Source organism: Pholis gunnellus, assembly GCF_910591455.1.
Source record: "Pholis gunnellus genome assembly, chromosome: 22".
Taxonomy (NCBI): Eukaryota; Metazoa; Chordata; class Actinopteri; order Perciformes; family Pholidae; genus Pholis; species Pholis gunnellus.
In genome coordinates, this window is record NC_136549.1 from 5,698,524 (window position 1) to 5,721,256 (window position 22,733).

Here is a 22,733-nt window from a genome sequence, read left to right on the forward strand (position 1 = left end):
GAAGGCAAATTGAGCAGGCCAATTCTGAAACGTGAAAGTTGTTTTGATCTTTTGGAATGTGATTTGTTCAGGTTGCTGCTGCCGCCCAAATCCAGGCCAATTAGAGCTTTGAAAAAAGTCACGCGGATGTAACATGTTTGCGTTATTGTGACCTGAGATTCACTGCAAATCTTGACTCTTGTAGATGGTGTAGAGCAGGGGTGTCAAACATACGGCCCGCGGGCCGGATCCGGCCCGCCACGTCATTTTATGTGGCCCGCGAATCTACCAGCAAAAAAAAAAAAAATGGAAATCGCGCACGGCGGAGCTCCTCCCCGATCCGCGCGCACACACCTCCACCAGCGTATGTGGCAGCAGCAGCCCCCCCCCCCCCCCGCCGACGACGACGACGAAGGAGCAGCAGCACCCCCCCCCCCCCGACAACCGGCCCTTTGGGGGCAACCATGATGCCGATGCGGCCCCAGAGCAACAATGAGTTTGACACCCCTGGTGTAGAGTGTGGATAAGACCAGTCTTATCTGATGTGACTTCATTTTGTTCTGCTCATCTTTCTGAGCCTCGTACCCATAATCCTTTGTGGTTTGGAGTTCCCCTCTCTGGTTACGTGATTTACAATCTCACCAGAGATGCGACCAGAGTTCACGCGGGGTATTTATCACTTGGACAAATGAGATTTCTCCTGATAAATCAATCAATAAATGTATAACTAAATCATAAACCAATGGGAGCACGCTGTCCCTGAATGCAGCCTCTTTCTCTCGTTGGTTTAAAATGTTAATGAGCAACAGTTTCTGCATCGTAGACCCTTCACTCACTTGTTTAAACATAATCTACATATTTACATACATCATAAAGTATTGTATGTAATGTATAAATAAGGTGTTAATGTCGCTTATAATCGTATGAGATAACCGACTGTTATAGAAGTGTGTGTTTCTGTGTCTGAAGCTTTAAAAGGAAATTAAACCAGGTCTCATTGATAATTAATATAGCTTTCATTTTTATTATTAATGTTATTAAAATACATTTGCCACAGGAAGATTGTAGGAAACAAACATTCATCATCACACGGACATTAACACGTCAATACATTTATAAGGCAGTACTTGTTCAAGGCCTCTGTTTGGGTTAATTAACAAGAGCTACAATCAACACTGATCATTCACACATTTCTGCTTAAATACAGCTTTCATTATTCTCTCTCTCTCGCTCTCTCTGCTTTGTCTCTCTCTCTAAAGCTCGCTCTACCTCTCTGTCACTCACAATATGCTTACTTTTCTTAATCAACATCCCATAAATCATCGCCAACTTCCCTTTCCGTGAAGGTTTTGTTGAATTAAACTGCATGTTGCACGTAGCAGCAGGTGTGCTCATCACCTTCATGCTGCATGACACTGTAGTGATTTACTGGGTAACTGACATTTTCTATTGAAAAACTATTTCCTGTTTTTAGAATAACATGGATTACATTCCCAAAATGTTACGAGGAGCCACAACTCCGCGGCCTCAATTAAATAACCAGTAAGTGATCTAAAGCAAATTAGGTATTGCATAATTAGAAATTAGTTTTTTTCTTTATGACAGGAAGCCTTGAAGACTTCCTGTGCCGGTGCGAACGTGCCCCGTTGCTTCTTATCCGATCAGCGTGTCGATCTGTGTTCACAGCGACGTCCTCTCTCCTTGAACCAGGCGGCCTTTGAAAGCCCAGGTGTCCTGTAGCGGGAAAAAAACGAGTTTACGGGCCAGTTCGACAAAAACAAACCTTCTTAAAAAGAAAAAGGGTTTCCTATTAACATGTTATCTATACAACTACATTATGTCCCAAAGATAATCAGCCAGTTTACTGAGATATTAACGCTTATTTTTGAGCAAGATACAATGCACGAAGCGTGCTACTATGTTTCTCTCACGATGGGTTCCAAGCGCCCCAAATACATGTTGCTCTGCAACAATAAAAAAATAAAAAATAACAAGACATCAGCTAGTATCAGTTGTTTATTGCAATTTATGAAGTCGGTTTGCAATTCTGGTGATGTTCAGGTGGCAGATGGCGGTCGTGCTGCTGCATTGGTTTCCCTTAGAATCCATCCCTCTCCTTGTGCCCGGCAGCTGACGGACCACATGGCCCACGCATAGGGGATTACACTAAATAGATAGCTGCCGTTCTGGCTTTGTTTTCAAATACACGCTGGCATTCTCTCGTATTCCTTCTGTGTGAACAATCCGGAGCTCGTTCAGGACTTTATAACCCTCCGCTCCTCCCGTCTCACTGCATTCTCTTTAGCCTTTTAAATCGGCCCCCACCTCCGTCCACCAGGCTGTGATGTTAGGAGGAATATCTGTCTCCATCACCGGCCTCTCATTGAGCGAAGCTCTCATAACGTGTATGCCTGCAGCGACGGGCACATTTGGAAAACTACAAGCCAAATATCCACAACGTACATGCTGACATTCATTCTCATATATCTAGTTCACGTGTTTTGTCCGACTAAACTCATGTGGTCATGTAGGATTGTGTGTAAAACGGTGTGAAATGTCTAAAAATCCAGAGGTAATCCAACTGCATCAAACGCATTCGAGCCTTCTGAATGTCAGATTGTGTTGTCGGTTGTAGCAGGAAACGTTTTAAGCAGATGGATGTCATGCGAATGTAAGCGTCTGACCTTAAATTCAAATTCGTCGTCCAAATCGTACTTCCTGGTTGCGATTTCCTTCACTTCCTTTTCTATGTTTTCCTGCGTGGTTCCTTTCACGTCGATGTAATAGCAGTCAGCGCTGGCGTAGTGGCAGGATATGGCCTGGACACACACACACACAAACACACACGTTCACTCACTTTTCCCTTTAAAATGTATATTTTTCATCACATCTGCCGTTATGACTTACTTTTTGTAGATCACAAAAACAAGAGCGCGCACACAAAAATCCTCCTGTGAGCAGAGGCAGTACGGAGTTTGTCTGAGGTGCATTATGGGTAGCGTGGTACCTTGCGGAAGCCCCGGGTCTGGTTCATGCCGGAGCCGTGGATCAGCAGCGGGTGGAAGAAGACGGTGTCGCCCTTCTCCATCTCCAGGTGCACGCTGGGGAGCGTCGGGTCAAAGTCGCGCACTCCGTGGTACATCTTGTTCACGCCACCCTGAGGACACGCGAGACATTGCACATGTGTGTTCCTCCTGGCGGGCGATCATGGTGAATGTCACGTGTGTGTGTGTGTGTGTGTGTTTGTGTGTGTACCTCCCACTCTGGGTAGTCGTGCTCCCGCAGCGTGCTGGTGTGCGTCCCCGGCAGGACGACCAGGCAGCCGTTCTGCCTGTCCACTCTCTCCATCGCAGTCCAAGAGCAGACGATCCTGTCGGCCGGGCGGAACGGGAAGTAGTGCAGATCCTGATGCATCGGGTGACGAGACGTCTTCTTACCTGAAACAACAGTTGATGTTTTTTGAGGCTTATTAATACGGCAGTTCCCGTGTTGAGGTTGCTTCCAGGGTTTCTCCAGATAAACAAAAAAAAACGGCTTGTTGTGAATACGAATAGCTCCATACCTGCATCAGGAGGTTTGTTGATCAGCATTGTGTGCATGGCCATGATGTTGGGTCCGGTGAAACACTCGACATACTTCAGCATCTGGCATAGGAAAGCACATGTTTTTGCCTTAACGGTGTTCAGGTTTTAATTATTTCAAATGTAAGTTCTTTTGAAAAGGAAGAATAAGTGGGAGTTTATTCTGCTGTCATATGTAGTTTTGTGTTTGTGGAAAATAGGTGCAATGTGATTTTGGTTTTTTAGATACTACCACTTTAAAGTGGCTTTAAAAACCTGCGTATCAAATACCAAATACTTTGACAATGACATGAAAGCAAGGATATTTAAACTGTGAAGCACTACATCTTCAAGTATTAATTGAAAGAGGTTTTGAGAAAAAAAAAGAAAAAAAAGACCTGCCGTGATCTACTTGTGTGTGTGTGTGTGTGTGTGTGTGTACCTGTGGCAAGGAGCAGTACCGGAACAGTTCAGGATCTTCCTGGAAATCCTGGAGTTTGGAGACCGCTTTCTGATCCGGAACGAACTCGGACTTAACGATTGCCACGTCCCGCATCACCACCAGTCCGGGAACCTTGACTTCCTGTCGACAGACCCGTTCAAACTCATTCCTGAAGGGACACACACGCAGAGGAACACACATGGATCACATTCATCACCTGAGCAAACATCTGCAGGTCTATCATAAACATACCTATTTATTCACTGTGGAGTCATGGATCGATATTGTACATGTCGGTCAGATATATAATACCCTTGGAGACGCCTCATAGTGAGTTTGCTGTTCTCAATAATGTTTATATTTGGTAGGTTTTAAAGTTTCACTACTATATAAGGCCTCTAATGTTTCTTCTTTGTGGTTGGCAGAGTCTCTGATGCTCACCTGAACTTGTCGATGTCCTCTTCAGACACCAGATTCTTGATGAGGATGAAGCCATTTTTCTCATAGAAGAGTCGCTGGTCTGGGGTCAGCAGGTCGGTATTGTCGGTGTATCTACCCAGAGAAAGTGATAACACACACATCCATATGAGCATCTGTGTTGTGGAAGGTTCCTATACACCGGTAAATGACTGATAGACAATGGTTATGTGAACGTTGCATTCAAGTCATATTGGATTTACAGTAATTTACAGTTGTTGGCTCAGAAAAAAAAAGTCTCACAAGCAGGACATGAGAGATTTTTCTGGAAATCTTTTTAAAAAGTAGGATTTGTTTAGTCCTTGTCTCATGAACATGTGAAACTAAATGCACCAGCTGCTGCTATGAGCAGATAAAGTGGGACATTATGAGACGTGGGGAAACTGTGTCAGAGGTGAACGATAGACATTGTAAACGTATGGGTGACCTTTAGCCTGATTCAACAGAACTGCGCGAGTGTGTCCCTACCTCAGTCTCTGTGGGGAGCTGTAGCTGACGGCTTGAGCTGAGGTCGGTGCAGCTCTCTGCAGAAAAGAGGTCAAGGAAACGACAGTGTGGAAAGTCAAATAATAGAAAAGCCTTCGACGTATATAACTGAAGGTATTGATTAAAGATAAAAACACTCAAGTTTTACGAATGACCCTAAACAGACATGCTAACGTTAGCTTTCCTGAGTTCTGTTAAGCTATAACGTTGTATTGTCTGCGTATAAAGACAATGTCGGAGCCTAACGTAACAGTTCTAAATACAGGACTGTCTCAGAAAATTAGAATATTGTGATAAAGTTCTTTATTTTGTGTAATGCAATTAAAAAAACAAAAATGTCATGCATTCTGGATTCATTACAAATCAACTGAAATATTGCAAGCCTTTTATTCTTTTAATATTGCTGATTATGGCTTACAGCTTAAGAAAACTCAAATATCCTATCTCTAAATATTAGAATATCATGAAAAAGTATACTAGTAGGGTATTCAACTAATCACTTGAATCGTCTAATTAACTCGAAACACTTGCAAGGGTTTCCTGAGCCTTGAAAAACACTCAGCTTGGTTCAGTAAACTAAATCACACGTATGGGGATTATCACAATATTCTAATTTTCTGAGACAGTCCTGTATATTACCAAACTCTTAAATTGCTCGACTTTAAACATACATACCGATAAAGCGGCTATAGTGACAGGCTATAATGACGCTACAGAAACGACCCCCTCAATTCAAAATAACGTTGGCTCTGTTACTGTGCCTCTGGGTGGAAGACGCCAATGCATTATAGTCATAAACAATACTAGTAGTCAGTAAATGCCTCCTGTATTGATACTTATGTTAGGCCTGCAGTCCACCGAGGGACCCCGGGCTAGCCCACCAGAGCTGTCCGCCGCCAGGTGCTCAGCAGTCCGCTAACCGCTCCCGATGATCCAAACACATATAAACAAAGCAGAACCAAAAAGGATACGATCGGGCCAGGTGGTCGATCAAGATGACTGATCAGCAGCCTGAGTCTTTCCGCAGCCCGAGACATGTTCTAGTCAGGTAGTTCTCCCGGTGTGATCCCGCGGTAAACAACACCGATGACAGGAGAGAGCGGATCTGACTGGGGCAAAGGGGCAGAGTGACGACAGCACTCACACGTAGGCTACACTTCAGACAGCTGCTCATACAGGTGTGTACAAGCAACTCAAGAATACAATGTGTCCGTGCCAACAGCTGCACAAAGGAAATGTAATGGACCTCCATTGTAATTGTAATTGTTTGACAGGAGAAGATTTAGAGATAGATATCTCAAAACCTGCTCCAATAATTTAAAAAAAAATATATATATATATAGCGGGGTTAAATGTCAAAATACGTTTTTGTGATTTGGGTAAGCTAACTCTTTAAACATCTATTTTATTGTGAGATATTAACACTGTAAATCCCTACAGGACAGTAACACCAAAGATAGGATTGGATTAATTGTCGCCGCTGCAGCTTTTGTCCAGCAGGCGGCGCCAAACAACCAGAAATAAAACCAATCGCTCGTTCTGCTTATGGTTGTCTGTCCAATTTATGTCCGATGTCCCATTTCTGTTTTTCACTCAGATGATGGCTATAGATATTAATATTCTTCCTTTCAAATGAATCAATCAACCCAATCATTGAAGGAAGAAGGAGAAATTAATTATTCACAACATCACACAAACATCTTTTCAACTTTAAATGAATTTGCTGAATATGTATTTCGTTGTTAATCTTTTTACATGCAGTCCACGGTCAATTTTAGAATGTTGTTGTAAATGGACAGCCTGCAAACCACCATCTGATAATCTGAAGGATTATTTTATAATGAATCCTTTGAGTATAATTTGGTAGATCTGAACAGATTTACTACGAGCGCCATTTATAAACCTTTACATGTTGTGTAATACCCTGAATGTCTTTCTAAAATGATGAGTACTAGTGTGTTTGTAATTATTGTTTTATTGTCATAATTAAATACATCCATGTTGCAAAAGCTGCATGCTCTATATTTAATTGAAGATGGACTGGGACAAGGGAGAAACTGTATTTTGAAACATTTCTACAATGTTTCGTCCTATAGATCCGCTGAAAAGCTACATTGTTGCAGTGTTATAAGCGAATGTGTCACAAGAAACAGTTGAAAAGAAAGCCATTCAAATAAAGTCACCTTTGTTTCGTTTATCTGCATTTCCTATTGCGTCCATCAACTTCGTCAAGTTAGCTGCAGTTTGCAAGCATTAGCGGAAAGTTGACTTTCTCTTTACACAATGATATCATATAAGCCAAAGTCATACCATTACATATGTCAAAGCGCAACCTTGAGAATCTATGTATGCATGCGTGTTCATAACTATCTAGATATTATAGAAAAAGTTATTTTTGTCACTTTTATTTTGAATACAACACGACAGACGTCAGCTGATAATAATTTTATTCTGAAATTCTACCGGAAGCCGTATAATATACCACTGTGTTGTGCTTGATGGCAGTTGGTTTACACCCCTCCCTTCTCGTCTGTCGACACAGATCCTCCTCCAGCCTCTTTAAACTGCTTTCACCGCCACATGAACGACATTTTGGGGGTTCGGTCTTAAGCTCCCCGTCCTCCAACCTCTCACATTTCTCTGTGTGTCTCGGAGGATATTTCTTTTTCGTTTGGAACCGAAACCGAGCACAGACGGAGCTGTGTTTGACTAACGTTACTTCAGTGGGCGGATAAAGCGGAGGAGGGCATCCGGGCCTGGCTGCTCCGGAGAGTCGGCTTGAAACGACGGAATTCACCATTTGCAGGTAAAAAGGACTCAAATGTCATTTGTGAGTAACACACAGTCTGTCCGATAATGGACTCCGTGGCGTTACATTTCGTCCGGCCGCTTAGGTCGAAGACTGAATAGGGGTGTGTGGGCATGTCAACACTGCAGTTTGAGAATAATTCATCCGGACCAGCTAATTATAAATATCATATTTTACAGGTACCTACGGTGCAGTTGGGGCTGTTTTTGTATTTTGGAAATTCAAATATCATATTTCGCTGTATCGGGTGCAAATATTCTGGTTTGTTTACCTAACGTAGTATTCATTGCCCACTCCCCCCCTCATTTTACATTTACTTTTAAATTGTATTAATACCACAAACTGCTGGACTATAATGTGAGTGCCAACGCAAAATATCATCCTGCTTATTGACATTTAGAGCGAGGAGAACATCCCTGCATTATCAGTGTGAGTTCTGGGCGTCCTATTCACACCAATAATGCAGGAATGTCATTGCCAAATCTAAAAAAAGAAAGATAAATAATCCTACTGTAACTCAATGTGTAACACTGCCAACACACATCTTATATCACTTCTCTAGCCATTTTAAATGTCCTTAATCTGTGCCCACAAACACAGATTCATGATGCCCTCACCACACTGTACTTAATCATATGTATTTAGTAAATGCAGTGAGATTATCCTTTCATGTTTTAAAGCAGAGAAGTTGCATTTTTTTACAGTGAAAATGTGGATATTTGATGACCCCTATCCGCTTGTATACAAAGCACATTCTTCCCTGATATGACATATAGTATAAACCTAAAAACATTCACTTTTCTGCTGTTGGAAGTGCTTGTGCCACGTTCAGTTAAGGGGGGAAAAAACATTCGAAGACATGTCGTCCTGCTGACTTCAGAGCATCCTTTAGCGTGTTGCAATCCCCTCCTTTGAAATGATTTGTGTTCATGAATTTAACATGACTCGTAAACGGCGGACTTTAGCTGGTGATGATTTTTACCGCTGTTTGCCATCGAGATGCGATTTGTAACCCGAGTTGGAGGACAACGGTGCACAACTTCCTCCTTGTAAATTACCCAGACATTGCTATGCTTTTTATAGCCACCTTGAGAGAATGGTTAATCCCACACAGCGCGAACGCACCATCCTGTCGTCACCCTGGAAACAGTGAGCTATGAAGTGAATTGTTGGAGAAACTGATGTCTAAAATCCCTCAAAACCTCTAAACATGCTTCATAATTCATTTAGTTACAGACAGTAGTCAATCATAATATCATAATATCATAATAGCATCATATCACCCGTGTATCATTTAACAGCAGATCATAACCAGTCATATCGACCACCTATCATTCACTTTTGCACTGAAGCGTCCGTGATGCACTTGGGCTCTTTTCCGCTTCCTGTTTGACCTGGATTCACTTCCACTGCCCTTCCTTCATCTGGAGCAACTGGCTGCTCATTTGTGTGTGTGTGTGAGTGTGCATGATATTGACCCACATTCACACATCTAGGCTGTTGGCTGTGAGAGCGATACACCCCCAGAGGACAAAAGTAATCACCCTGACAGCCCCCCTCCACATGTCTGTGGGCCGTACAGCAGCGCTTGTATTGATCCGTCTCTGCGTTACGTCGCCTACAGCAGGAACATGAGTGTGTACTGTTAATACGTGTACACACACACACACACACACACACACACACACACACACACACACACACACACACACACACTCTGTCTCACGTTTTCTCCTGGGACTGGCGGGTGAGAATAGGTACAGTGAAGTGAACTGTCCCCTAGCAGAGTTGAGTTGTGAGGTGTGTGTGTGTGTGTGATTGGTTTGAGGAGAAATAACTCTGGAAGAGGTTTCCAAAGTCTGATAAAGTGACCCCGACGATGTCGTGAGGGGTTGTCTCGGCTTGGCCTTGGAAACTACGACTTCATAGCAGAAAGCCTCGGCCTCTGTTGCTTTGATTTGGACTGTACGATTGGCAACGTTCTGGAAGTCCAGTCGTGAAGCGACGGGAGCCAAAAGCGCACTTGTTGGAGAAATCGGTGAAATGCGGTTGATGACATTGTACTGTGAAGGGAACAGCTTGTTCTGATGTCCCACACTGTGGCGGTCTTGTAAAGCTGGGTTGCCAGTCAGAATCAAGTGGGCACGTGGATGAACCAGATCACCGTATTGTATTGTATTAGCAAGTTACAGCTAAACATAAGCGTATCATAAAATCTGTCTGTACTTCTGAACGGCTGACAAAAACAAAAATCTGTGGTGCAAAGCATGGCGATATCCCACCATGCTTTGCAGCAGAGCTCGCTGCACTTACCGATGATCAGCTTCCAAAACACTGTTGCCATTGACAACCAGGCCAGCAGCTTGCTGCCCCCCCCCTCTGTTTCTCTCTCCCGTTTATATAACTCCAACGTGTGCAATGTTTTATTGATTAGACGGAAGTGTGTGTGTGTCAGAGCATGTATATCCTCTTATGTGTGGGTTATCGTGTGCAAGAGTGTGTTGGAATGTTATTCCAGTGAATGCATCACTGTATGTATGAAAGTGGTGCCTGTGTACATGTGTACACACACGTTTCTCAGGGTGTGTATATTTAGCCCAATAAGACCCCCTTCCCCCTGTCGTCTCTTCTTTGTTGGTAAGCAATGCCCAGCGCTGTCTGCGTATCATTTCTTGTTCCACCTGAGGAAGTGCAGAAAATGTAAAAAGCAGTAGAGTGTTACTAAATCTGAGAGGAGGACTTGCTAACAGCCCCGGGGGCTGATGGGAAACGTCTTCCTGTCACTGCACTTGCCACAGGGTGGTCATTATGTGGGTGAAGTAGTAATTATTGGGTTTTTTTTGGGGGGGTCTGAGTAATTCTAGGGCTCCAAAATGAGTACAATCAGTGTGGGCTGGGTGCAGCGAGAACACACAATTACACACATTCGTAGCCACACACACACACACACACACACACACACACACACACACACACACACACACACACTCTGATGAGTAAAGTTATGTGAGCGATGCAGAGAATGTGAAGTGGTGTGAGCTCTCTCTCTCTCTCTCTCTCTCTCTGTCTCTCTGTCTCTCTCTCTCATCTTATCATCTTATATGAATGTGTTTGGCTGTCAGAAGGGATGTTTGGTCTTGTAGGACAACTATGTTTGTCTGTTAGTGTGTGTATGTGTACTAGTGGGAAAGAGAATGGGCCAGTGTGTTAGACCTCTTTGTTCTCTCTCACACAGACACACACACAAACTGTCTGTCATTATTCCTGTATGTTTTGGCATGACGTCCTGTCCAATTGCCCCCAGGATAAACGATCCCACCATGCTTTTGTCAGGCGTGTGTGTGTGTGTGTGTGTGTGTGTGTGTGTGTGTGTGTGTGTGTGTGTGTGTGTGTGTACTGTGTGTACTGTGTGCACTGTGTGCGTACAGAGGGTTTAGTTGGGGGGGGCTCAGATTGGCTCATAATCTGAAGATTAACCGGCATTGTTGGAGCAGCAGCAGCCGACACAAACGCAGAGGTCACACTTTCAAATACACGGACCTGCAGCTCATTCATGAAGTCACTGTCCCTCACGTGGTGAGCTCTCGCTGTAGACTCGAGTGGTGTCGCTTCACAGCGACGACGCTGAAATATTCATCGACGCTGACACACGAGCGACTCGGATGATGTGTACCTCTGTTTTCCCTTTTTATTGTCTCTGACTAGGATCAGTGAGATTCCTCAATCATGTTTTCTTCCTAAAATGGGCTAAAAAGACGCCAGGAGACATGACATGTTAATGTTATCAAGGAAATCTGTTATGCAAATCGATTCTTTTTGCAAAATAGTTTTTCACAATCTGATTATTCAACTCTTCATCTCGCCTGAGGAACCCTAACTTATCTTGTTAAAACATTTTCACAATAGGACTTAAAGATTTAAGGAAAGCATCTAATTACGATTTTCTTCCGACCGCAGTTGCGATCTAGAGTTGCACTTATTTCAAACAGACTCCAGGCCCATATTGGTGGTCTGCATGGTTTTCACGATTCTAAAAGTAGACTTTATGTGCTTACAAAAACACAAATAAGTGGCACAGTGTTGGAGCCGCTGCCAAGTACAGTCAGCTGTAGTTGACAATCTGCTGTTCAGTACATCCCGTCCTACACAACTCTCGCCATCTGCCTGCTTCTCTTAAACTATTTTTTCTCGCCTATAATCATGACAATGGAATTATTCTACGTGCAGTTGAGTTTGGTTGATTTCACGGTGAAGTTTTCCTTTTTAGAGGAGACTGTTTGGCTCTTACTGGATTTGAACTGGATGCGAACTCTGGGATTTCAAGACAGGCCCTTGTTCCGACTGCCCTCGCTTACTCTTGCTGCCTCCTCCGCATAACAGTGAGTGTTTCTTTTTAATCTCAAACTGGAATCTCTAATTACGTACCCCTCTTTCTTCCCGACGGGTTAATCACCGGCTCACAGACACAGGCGCTATCTGCAATCAGTGCCAACAAAGAGCACAGAAAGTTCACAGGAAACAGTCATGAATATCGGATCTCTCACGGAGCCCAGAGAGGCAGTCGGGCTTTGTCTGTGCTTAACTTAACCATTTCAAGTTCATTCTATCAGAAATGTTGCTGAGATGGCAGCAGGTTGTCCCAATATCCCTCTGAGTGTTTATGTATCTCAAGCCCTTCGCCGTATCTGCACCAGTAAGCAGTGGCACCCAATTCACCGTTATCTGAAAGGTCGGATCAATTCGAGGTCAGTGTCGCCCCGGTGCGTTTGCACACACGCGTTGATAATCTGGTCTAATCAGATTAACGCAACACTCCCGACACGTGCGGTGACAGCAGCCGTGGCTGATCACACTGACGAACTACAAGAACCTCTTGACTTTATCAACAGAAATCCCACGGATGGAGAGATTAGAATACAATTCCACGCTGTTTGGTTGACAGGCGATCCCACTGCCGTGAGCTCGCTGCATCAAAGATAGAAACTAAACCGGTAAACAGTAGCTGTCACTCACTAATGCTGCAAGAGATGCTGACATTTGACATCCATACATTGACATGAGTTCAGTGGACTTTTGCTCCTGGCTGGTAATACCCTAAAGGATTTTAAGACACAATTTGGGAAATACACTCATTCGCTTTCTTGCCGTCTGTCTGTGCAGTAAGTATGAAGCTACAATATGAAGCTACCACTAGCAGTTTGTTAAATCAGAGTAACGCAAAGACTGTAAACGGAGAGAAACGGCTACGAGGGGTTATGTGTCAGACTAATTCCTTTACCAGGCAACCAGCTGAGACCCCAGAAAGCTGCCAAACCAGGTCAAGACATAGTCCAGCACAACCCCTGTAAAACCACAAACCTTTTGTTTTTTTGGATTAAACGGACATAAAACAGAAATACCTTTTTAGAGATGTTTGTTGAGAGATTTTGTCAGACAGACTCAGCCTGTTTCCCTGTGTTTCTAGCCTTTGTGCTAAGCTAAGCTAACTGGCTGCTTGATATAGTTTTGTAGTTAGTGTGCGGACATCATAGTGGTTTCAATCGGCTCATCTAACTCTCATAAAGAAAACAAATAAGCCTATTTCCCCAAATAAACTATACTGTTTAATATGAAGGCAACGAGCAGACATTGTCTTCCTTTGTGTAGCTCAGATATAGAATCTTGTTACACCGAGTATAGTGTTTTATTCTTTAATTTTCAGATTTTCTCCCCCTTGTTTGTTATTATTCGGTATGTGCATTTACAGAAAATGGGTTTCCGCTCCAGAAAAATCAACAAAACTAACTCCCCAGCCCACCTGCCCCTACAAATTGTTGTTATTTTTAACCGAAATTCATACTATTTGTTCTTCTTCTTTTGTCAAATTAATACGGGGTTTTGTAGAAAGGCATGTTAGTACTTCTCAAAGTAAAGTATAAACAAAAGTGTTTTGATATCTCTCTGGAAACTCCGGTATCATATTGACTCTAGGATAAAACGCATTCAAAGCTGATACCAAGCTGAATGCTTTAAAGATATTGTGTGCGAGAAACAAACATACAAACCATTTCTTCTTTGTGTTTTCATGAACTCCAGCAGTCAGAACTACCTGGTTTAATCAAGCTTTGTGCGTCACAGCACATCTAGGAGGCACAAAGATATTCTTCGGCCTGCAGACGTCAGATATGATGAATTTATGGGAAATGTTGCATCTTTGTAAAGAGCCCGGGCCACTGTCGGACGATGTGAGCAGCTCACAACACACACATAAACGCACAAAGCGGGGCATCTCGGGGAGTGAACACCTGTTCCCACAGGCCTCGGGGGTGAATGGCGATGGACTTGGGAGACGGTGTTCAGGGGAGCGGTGGGGCGCAGAGCCATAAAACAGACAGAGGAGGCGGAGCAGAGGTAATAATAGAGGGAGGGAGGTCAGAGTCCTGTTGTGTAAGACAACCTGCCATCCTTGGAAGTCTCTCCGTGTTGGAGCGTTGCCTTTTTGTCTTCGTGTTGTTGGGTGTGGGCGACTGTAGCCGTTGTTGCTTTCATCTGACTGAGTACATTTGAATGTGGATGACCCCAACCGGCGGCAGGAGGTCACTGATTTTCACATCTCTGCCCAGGAACTTTAACAAAAAACCCAGAAGAAGTAGTTTTTTCATGCAGCTTTTCAAATTTTAAAGCATTGAAATTTGCCAATATGTGGCTGAATATGCTCCATTCATCGGTCACACAAAGAGACTTTGCGGGAAAGCCCTCAACACTTTGCAGCAAATTAGACATTTGAATCATCTAATCGAAAAGATGTCTGAGAACGTTTCGCAATACGTTCATCATTTGTCAGACATAATTTGTCATTCACAATATTATCAAAAGATCCTCTATGAGCGAGTTGAGACCTTATTTTTTCTTTCAGCTTTTCTATTGCAGTGCAACGTAATTTGCATAATACACTCTCATTGGGGAAACAGCTTGTGTGTGTGTGTGTGTGTGTGTGTGTGTGTGTGTGTGTGTGTGTGTCTCTCTCATCTTAAGCTCCTACAGTTTCCCATCTCTCTCCGCTGGAATGTGCCATCTCCAGCTGTGTGTTTGGATTCACCAACCAAACATGCAGACAGGAAAACACACATTCTTGGTATCTGTGTTCATCACGCTGTGTGTGTGTGTGTGTGTGTGTGTGTGTGTGTGTGTGTGTGTGTGTTGGACAGACCGGAAGCTCCTCGTTAACCCTCGTTAGTCTGGTGTGGATGTCATGAGACAGACGAGCGTTATGTAACAGGCCAGAGGAGAAGGAGGGTGTTGATTCCACAAACACAATGGGCATTGTGTTTGTGTACTGTAGCAGCAGCAGATCATTGCGGCTGGAGGAGCACAGAGAGGGTTAACAGCAGGTGCTTCATGATTTCCTGACAAAATATTTTTTACTGCCATGAAGAAAAGATCCTCTAGTTTTTTTTTTTTTTTTTTTTACAGCTGTCGTCGGCAAGTTTGTTTGGCAACAACCTCGGACCTGTAGCTCGGACCTGTAGCTACGCACACAGCTAGTGACGGCAAAGCACTTGTTTAAACAGACCGAAGCTACAGTGAGGCGCACGGGGCAATGTGAACATCATTCGTGTGCAATAAAACCGCCTCTCGTACGTCGCGGACAGCGCCAGATAACAACCACTTTCACTGCACAAACAACACGGTGACTGTGAAGTCGGGGAGCAGCATGATCTCACAACAAACAGCCAACAGTCACGTTAGAGCCTCCCAAATAGCGGTGTCCCAGCTAGCTGTTTTAAAGCCAAACAACCATTTGGAAAACCAAAGCCAATTGGTCGAGAGCAAAATCATCCCCATCAACTTTTGAGGAAAGTTATAGTTTTTGGTCGAGTTCGACAGATAGTGGATTTTCAAAGGCAGATAAATTAACGATAGTTTTGGGGGAAAGCCGATGGCGGATTGATCGGCTGACACCTGTCAAGAGCTGGTAGTGTTGTGTTATAAACTCAAGAAAGTTTTAGCCAACATTTTACCAACCCTATCGCCAGAGTCATGCGTGGAATGCTTTCTGTCTATCTAAATAATACATGTATACCATTTCATTTAAAGTCTGTCATGCATTTTTGCAGCCCTCGGCCACTATCAGGACCCAGTTCCACTGATGGCGATAGTTCACGTTGAAGCTGTAGTGGGGACAGCACAACAAGCTGTAAACAACATGCTCCACTGTGTTCACCAGCTAGTTGCTAACTTTACAAAGAGCTGAGAGACACCAACTCCCTCTGTAGAGCTGAGGGGAACAGCACAGTGGTGTGATGAACCTTTCTCGAGCGCATAGTCATCTCATTCCTCTTGTATATATGAAAATATTGATTAGCACAACTTTTAGAAAGAATTTGGGGCCGCTCTTTTCAGGCTTCTCTTGTCCCCCCCCCTTCCAGCCGTGCCTCTGCGTGTGTTTGTTTGCTCCCAGGCAGGGTCCTCACACACACATACAGACGTTAGTGTGTGTGTGTGTGTGTGTGTGTGTGTGTGTGTGTATGGATTGATTACAAAGCCGGCGTGAACAAGTGATAAGAGGATCATCTATCCTGCTCACAATCTCTGTTTGGTAAGTGGAGATGGATGAAGTGTATTGCCTTTGGCATGACCTCGAGCTAACCCCCCCCCCCCCCACACACACACACACACACACACACACTCACACTCACACTCACACACACACACACACTAATGCATTTATATATATTTATGTATACACAGTGTGTTTGTTTCCTTCAAACCTCGCCCTCCTGCTGAAAATAGGTGTGTGTGTGTGTGTGTGTGTGTGTGTGTGTGTGTGTGTGTGTGTGTGTGTGTGTGTGTGTGTGTGTGTGTGTGTGTGTGTGTGTGTGTGTGTGTGTGTGTGTGTGTGTGTGTGTGTGTGTGTGTCAGTCAGCTGAGTTCCCTGTATGTTTTGCCGCTTGTGGGCTCTGTGTTTGTCATGTGGCAAGACAGCAACAGGGTAATGGTGCGCCATGTGCTGTGTATACATTTGTTTGTGTGCATTCAGCTGGGAGACACTGCAGCCTTCTATAGCTAAAAATACCCCCCCCCCCCCCCCTTCCAGCTCCCTTTTCCTCTCCCCATCCTTTATCTCCATTCTTCCCATCTCTCCCATTAAACCTCAGGATCTGTGTTCTTCTCCTTGTTGTTTTCTTCCCGGCTTCTGCACCATCTTTTTGTTTCTGTCCGTGGTAGATTGTTTGCACTGTTTTGATAGGTTGAGTGATGTACAGTTAGGACACAGCAGCTCACCAAAATGAGATACTATTTGTCAGAGAGGTGTGATTAATTTCCATGTCACTGATTTAGCCAAATTTGACAATTTGATGCGAGTTCATTGCTCTGGTGAAAACCTTTTTGTGCACTCATGTTTGCGTTTCCAGATCCGCGAACATTAGGCATTTAAAAATGCAGTTTTCACACATGAGATAACAATAACATCCTGTTGTTCCTCGTGGTTACTGCTGCGTGACTCAGATGTTTACCGCTGTAGATTAATTGCGTTGCAGAACAGATTGCGGACCATTTAGCAGCGGCGACAGTGGAGAGGTTCCACCGAACACGCCGAAGTTTTGGGATGGAGCAACAAAGTCAAAGCCACACAAAACACGTGGATGATTCTGGTGTCTATTTGTTGACCCATAAGACTCAAAGTTGTCTCACTTCTCTTTAAATATCTCCTGCTCTCCCTTGTTCCTCTTCTCTTCCCGCATCTCTTTTTCACCCAAGTGATATTCTTCATTCATTGGCCATCGGTAAAGTCCTTTTTTTTAATATGAACATTGTCGGCTTTTGTGCTCACACAGACAGGCAGAGGGTTATTTCAGCTCGCCCCTCTGGCTCAGTCATGCTGAAGCTCTTTTTCTTTTCTTTTTTTAGTTTCTCTCAACCAAAACAAAGGGTCCTTCAGTGGAAAGCACCCACTGCACCGGGCTAGCAGCACTGGTGCTCTGTGTGTGTGTGTGTGTGTGTGTGTGTGTGTGTGTGTGTGTGTGTGTGTGTGTGTGTGTGTGTGTGTGTGTGTGTGTGTGTGTGTGTGTGTGTGTGTGTGTGTGTGTGTGTGTGTGTGTGTGTGTGTGTGTGTGTCCTCAGAGCTGCACAAACGCATGCTTGTGACTGTACCCGGCAGGGTTCAGCTGAAATGGGCGCTCGAAGGCTGATGGGAGCACTAGTAAGTTTGATAATGAGGCTGAAGATATTGTTGGTTGATACACGAAACACATAATCTACACACTGGGAATTTGGGAAATATTCATTCACTGGATGGTTGGAATCTCCTATTGGATTCAAAGCTGGCGAAGACGGAATCAGCAGAACGTAGAGTCTTTGTCCACAGTTTGTTTTATTTTGGCGGGCGTCACAGTTGTGGTAGTGAAAGATATCGGATGCAGGGCTTCATGCACCCTGTAGGCTTTGGCGAGGTGACACTGTGGCTCCTGGTCTTTGAAGTCTTTGCCGTGGTGTACATCATGTAGGACAGACAGCGGTGCTTTGATTGTAATGTATACCTTCACTATGAGGGAAACTCCCTCGTCTGTGTGATCTGTATATGATTGCAGTGCTGTAAGCGGGCCTGAGGCGGCGCCAACATTATATTCACCTGTGATCCTAGAACCAGACATTTTGTAAACGATGGGGGGGGGGCAAAAGTGAGCACCTGGGTGAGTTCAGATTTCGCCTTCTAGCTTTATTTATTTTTTCATCTGAACCTCTTTGATTAACACGTCTGTCGCTGTCTTAAACAAAAGTGTGATTTCCGTTGTGTGGGCGGCCGATGCAGGCTGCGAATGTGGGAGTCATCGGTCAACGAGACGTTTACAGATAAAGGACGCTTGACAATTGTATAATAGAACGGTGTGCCAAAGAAAGCCAATGTTGTAAAGCCAATTCCTTATTATATAACAGCGAAGACGCAGAGGATGTTTGGGCGTGGAGCCGAGCTGATGAGTCAAACAAGGTTCGAACCGGTTTAAAAAGTAACGCTGCCAAAGATTGGAGGATGACTCCAGATCTTTTTGTTGCGAGTTAAAGGATAGGGCTATTGTTGCTCTGTTTCTTTTTTTTATTGTCAACATATCCTATCGATAGACCAAAGCGAACGATGCATTAGTTTGCTCGTCAATACCTTCTGGCTTTCCTGCTATGCCTGTGGCTCACAGACCACGCTGATTCTTTCCTACAGAGGGCTTGAAACACAACAAACGGGTCACGTGTACATAGTTTAATTATTAAAAAAGAGGCTCAGTAATATCCTGAAACAGCTGGCTACTGTAGTTCTGGACAGATGTTGCTCAAACAGGAGTAAACAGTGCGTCTGTTAGGAACTATGCTCAGGACTATTCACGGATGAATGCGCATTTGACGCATTAGTGAGTGTTTGAAGCAGCAGGACGTGCACGTGCACGTGCACGTGCGATTGACCTAAAAACAAACTACGGTGTCCATGTTCGTTGCAATGGAGGAACGTGTCGCTCAATGGTTGCAATGGTTCGGCTCATTGATGTGTTTTTAATAGTTTCTATCCAACAATGAAACCAGCTACTGTATATCGATCTAATTTGCCATGGAGAAATGAGTTTTTCTCTACACAAGCAATACTTGTTAGCAAGATCAGTTCATTAAGGATTTTATTTCTTCTCTTCGGATTTGCAGCATTATGTATTTCAACTTTGAAACATCAACATAGTAACCCTCACAGTTTAGTCAGGCATCTTTAAAAAAAGGCTTTGGTTGAACAAACAACACAAATTTCCAGTTTTGATAAACCAAGTTTTGGTATTGCCCACATTCACTCTTGATTACATGGTACAACAAAGTCATATTGAATGAAGCAGAACAGTGACACATCGTTTTTTACATTGTTTGTGCGGACATGTGCAAAGTCATCCACAAACCACAACAGGAACTTCTCCCTTTCTTTGGGCACAGCTGGCTGTACGCATGTGGATACAACGGATATAGTTGATGCCTTAAGCTGCAGACGTTAGCGGATTTGCTGCAACATTTTCTGGGAGCTGCTCGGTGTGTTGATGAATGGCCTAATTTTGTGACTTTTGGGCAGGATTGGCAGCTATATTGAAACCACAGACCATCTTGCGATGGTATTGCACCAGCCACAACGCCAAATCGGGCCAGGGGCCTAAAGTGTGGGGGGGGGGGCCAGTGGCTCCTTCCCGACTTCCTGTCCCCACTTCTTTCTGCCCCCTGGCTCGGACCACACCCACCTCCAAACTCTGCCTTTATTGTCATCTCAACTACACACCTGTAACGTGGTAATGCCAGTAATTGTCTCATTTTGCACACGGTCACTAACCTGCAATCGTCTGGTCAAAAACAAGTCAGAGTGGGGCAAGGGTTAAAAACGGACACCAACAGTACAGGGCAATGTGACTCAATGAGCATCAAGGATTGAACCACAAGTGAAACTTTGACCAATAGATCCCTTCAGGCCCTGTTCTCCTAAAGGAGAGTGATGGTTCCATCTGTTTTTAAAGTGAATGTGATTTCCATACGAGCGGGTTTATTTTGAGCAGCGATTTTAACATCTCTATCTGCTGTTTTATCCGTTTTTAGGAAGTGGCGACTGTTCAGCCTTCCTCTCAACTCTCCCTCTCTTCTTTGTTTTGTTTGTTCCCCCCGTCCTTTTTTGGAACTGACAGAAGTATGAAAGAGAAAGTTGCGTTAGTGTTCGTGCATGCTTAGACTACTGTGGTCAGACATTTCAAAAGATATTTAAGAATCTCTTGTCCTAACTGAGGAACTGAAACATTTGGGATTTTATTTCAGGGAATAAACAGATTTGGGTAACGCACTCAACAATCCATTGAACGAGGGAGCAAGCAGCTGATGAGGGGTCTGCATTTGAGGACCACAGACACTTGATGCTTAGTCAGATTTTGGGAGCACACTCTCACATACTTGATGACATAATGTCAAATGTATGGCCGCCATTTTTAGTGTGGGAAAAGGGCTGACCCTGAGGGATGGGCATTTTAAGTGATATCCATATTCGAGTATTCGCCCAATGAAAATCTGCCGTATGCTGGTCATCAGGACTGTCTGTAGGACACCGGTTTGGGGAGCTCTTACTTGATGACTAATTCAATCTTGAAAACATACATTTGATGGGTAATGACAAAGGGAACATGAACTTTATGGCCCACTGGATCTGGGGAGCACACACTTGGTTGGCCAACTTAAAAAGTTAATGCTTTTAATTCCCAAATCTGCTATTAACACAGAAACTAGCCACTGAAACCAAACCTAATATAGAGTTGAGCCTCCACTTCCCCTCCCTCCCTCCCTCCCTCTTTCTCTCAGCAGCACTGTACATGCCTGCAGTCACACTAGTGATTTCATGGCTCTTAACCAAACACAAAGACTCCATTATGGCTCTGTTCTCAGAAATAAACACTCACTTGCTTTCTCCTATTCCTTTTCTCCCTCCTCGTCGTCTTCTTCCTCTTCCACCTCCCAGTCTTCCTCTTCACACTCACCCACATCTCTTGGATGTAAAGCTACATCTTCCATTTCATTACCTCATTCAGTATTTGAGTTGGGATAGAAGAGAGGAAAAGAAGTAGAAAAGGTGGGAATGAGAAAGGCAGGAAGGCCAGGACTAGAGGTGTGTGTGTGTGTGTGTGTGTGTGTGTGTGTGTGTGTGTGTGTGTGTGTGTGTGTGTGTGTGTGTGTGTGTGTGTGTGTGTGTGTGTGTGTGTGTGTGTGTGTGTGTGTGATCATTAGCTCGGTAATTAGGCCTCGTCGCCTGTTGTCTCCCCCCCTCACTCACCCTTTGAAGTTTCCTCCCCTGGACTACCCTGAGCCCTCAAGAGGCTCCAGGAGGGGGTGGGAGTTTTCGGGAATGTGGGTCAAAAAATGTGTGTGTGTGTGAAAGAGGATTTCTGGAGGTGATGATGATGAAAGAGAGAGAATAAGAGTCTCAGTTCTCCCTCTATGTCTCTCTATCGACGGCAGATTGCCTGTGCTGCTTTTCATGTTGGATTCCCCACACACACACACACACACACGCACATACACACATACACTCATCATTCATGTGTGCCAGATGCTGTATTCTCAACACACACACACACACTGACACACACACATGTCACATGAGTCTCTTTGTTTTGGTTTGCAGCGGAGATAGAACCCGGCTCTGTTGCACTCCTCTGTAAGGGAGACAAAGAGCACTTATCTCACACTCGGCGAGTGTGTGGGTGTGTATGGGGGAGAGAAAGTGTGTGTGCGTTTGTCTCCGAGGGTTTCTCCAATGCAGTCATATTATTTTTGCATAGAGATTTTTACGAGCAGGATTTTCAGCCTCGTTAGCTGGAGTGTTATATCCCCTTTTCCCCCCATTTCCGGACCGTCTGATAGCTTTTTATATGCATGTTTGTATGAGTGTGAGTGTGTGTGTGTGTGTGTGTCGTCATCAGATCTGAATGCCGATGGGGCCGCCAGGGCCAGCCTGACACACTTCCCCTCCAAAATAGGGCTAATCACATACCACATGGGCAGTAGATATAGAGATGTTTTAAAAAATGTTTTACTGCCAGTCGGGTTCGGTCTGAGATTCGGGTGTGTTACTGTATGCCGTATTCTTCGTACTTTTGGGACTTCTCATCCATGCTCAAAAGGGGTTAAATTCATCTTTTATAGCCAGCTGCAGTGTACGCACAAAACGGGCCACTGCCCCCGGTTCCCCTGTCTCACACATGCAGCCGTGCACCTTCCCAGTGAGTCTCCTCCGCATCAATTAGTTTAGCTGCAAAGGTGTCAGCTGTCTGTCCAACCAATGGTTTTGTTGAAATACATCTGATTAATCACAGGCTATTTATTAGTAAGAATAAAAGTCAGAATATAATCTATATCATAAGATTTTAATGATATCGAACCCCTGTTAGGGGTCAGATATTAGACTGGTATTCAACTTCATTTGACTGACAGCAGTCGATACAAAGTCCTT

The 22,733-nt window shown here is 44.1% G+C and overlaps 2 protein-coding genes across 2 annotated transcripts in view; one reads left to right on the plus strand and one right to left on the minus strand.

The window, feature by feature from the left end:
• Positions 1 to 976: 976 nt before the first annotated feature.
• phyh (phytanoyl-CoA 2-hydroxylase) lies at positions 977 to 6,056 on the minus strand. The gene is made up of 9 exons (XM_079184258.1): positions 5,916 to 6,056; positions 4,927 to 4,982; positions 4,423 to 4,533; positions 3,982 to 4,150; positions 3,542 to 3,623; positions 3,235 to 3,416; positions 2,987 to 3,136; positions 2,664 to 2,798; positions 977 to 1,713 (listed from the first exon to the last, which is right to left on the minus strand). The coding sequence occupies exons 1-9, from the start codon at positions 5,979 to 5,981 to the stop codon at positions 1,660 to 1,662; spliced, it is 1,005 nt and encodes a 334-aa protein (XP_079040384.1). The 5' UTR covers positions 5,982 to 6,056; the 3' UTR covers positions 977 to 1,659.
• A 1,644-nt stretch (positions 6,057 to 7,700) lies between these two features.
• Positions 7,701 to 22,733, plus strand: part of cdk17 (cyclin dependent kinase 17) — a 34,799-nt gene continuing 19,766 nt past the window's right edge. The window contains exons 1-2 of the mRNA XM_079183966.1: positions 7,701 to 7,750; positions 12,021 to 12,132. The gene's annotated coding sequence lies outside the window, so the exon portion shown is untranslated. The remainder of the gene's footprint in view (positions 7,751 to 12,020; positions 12,133 to 22,733) is intronic.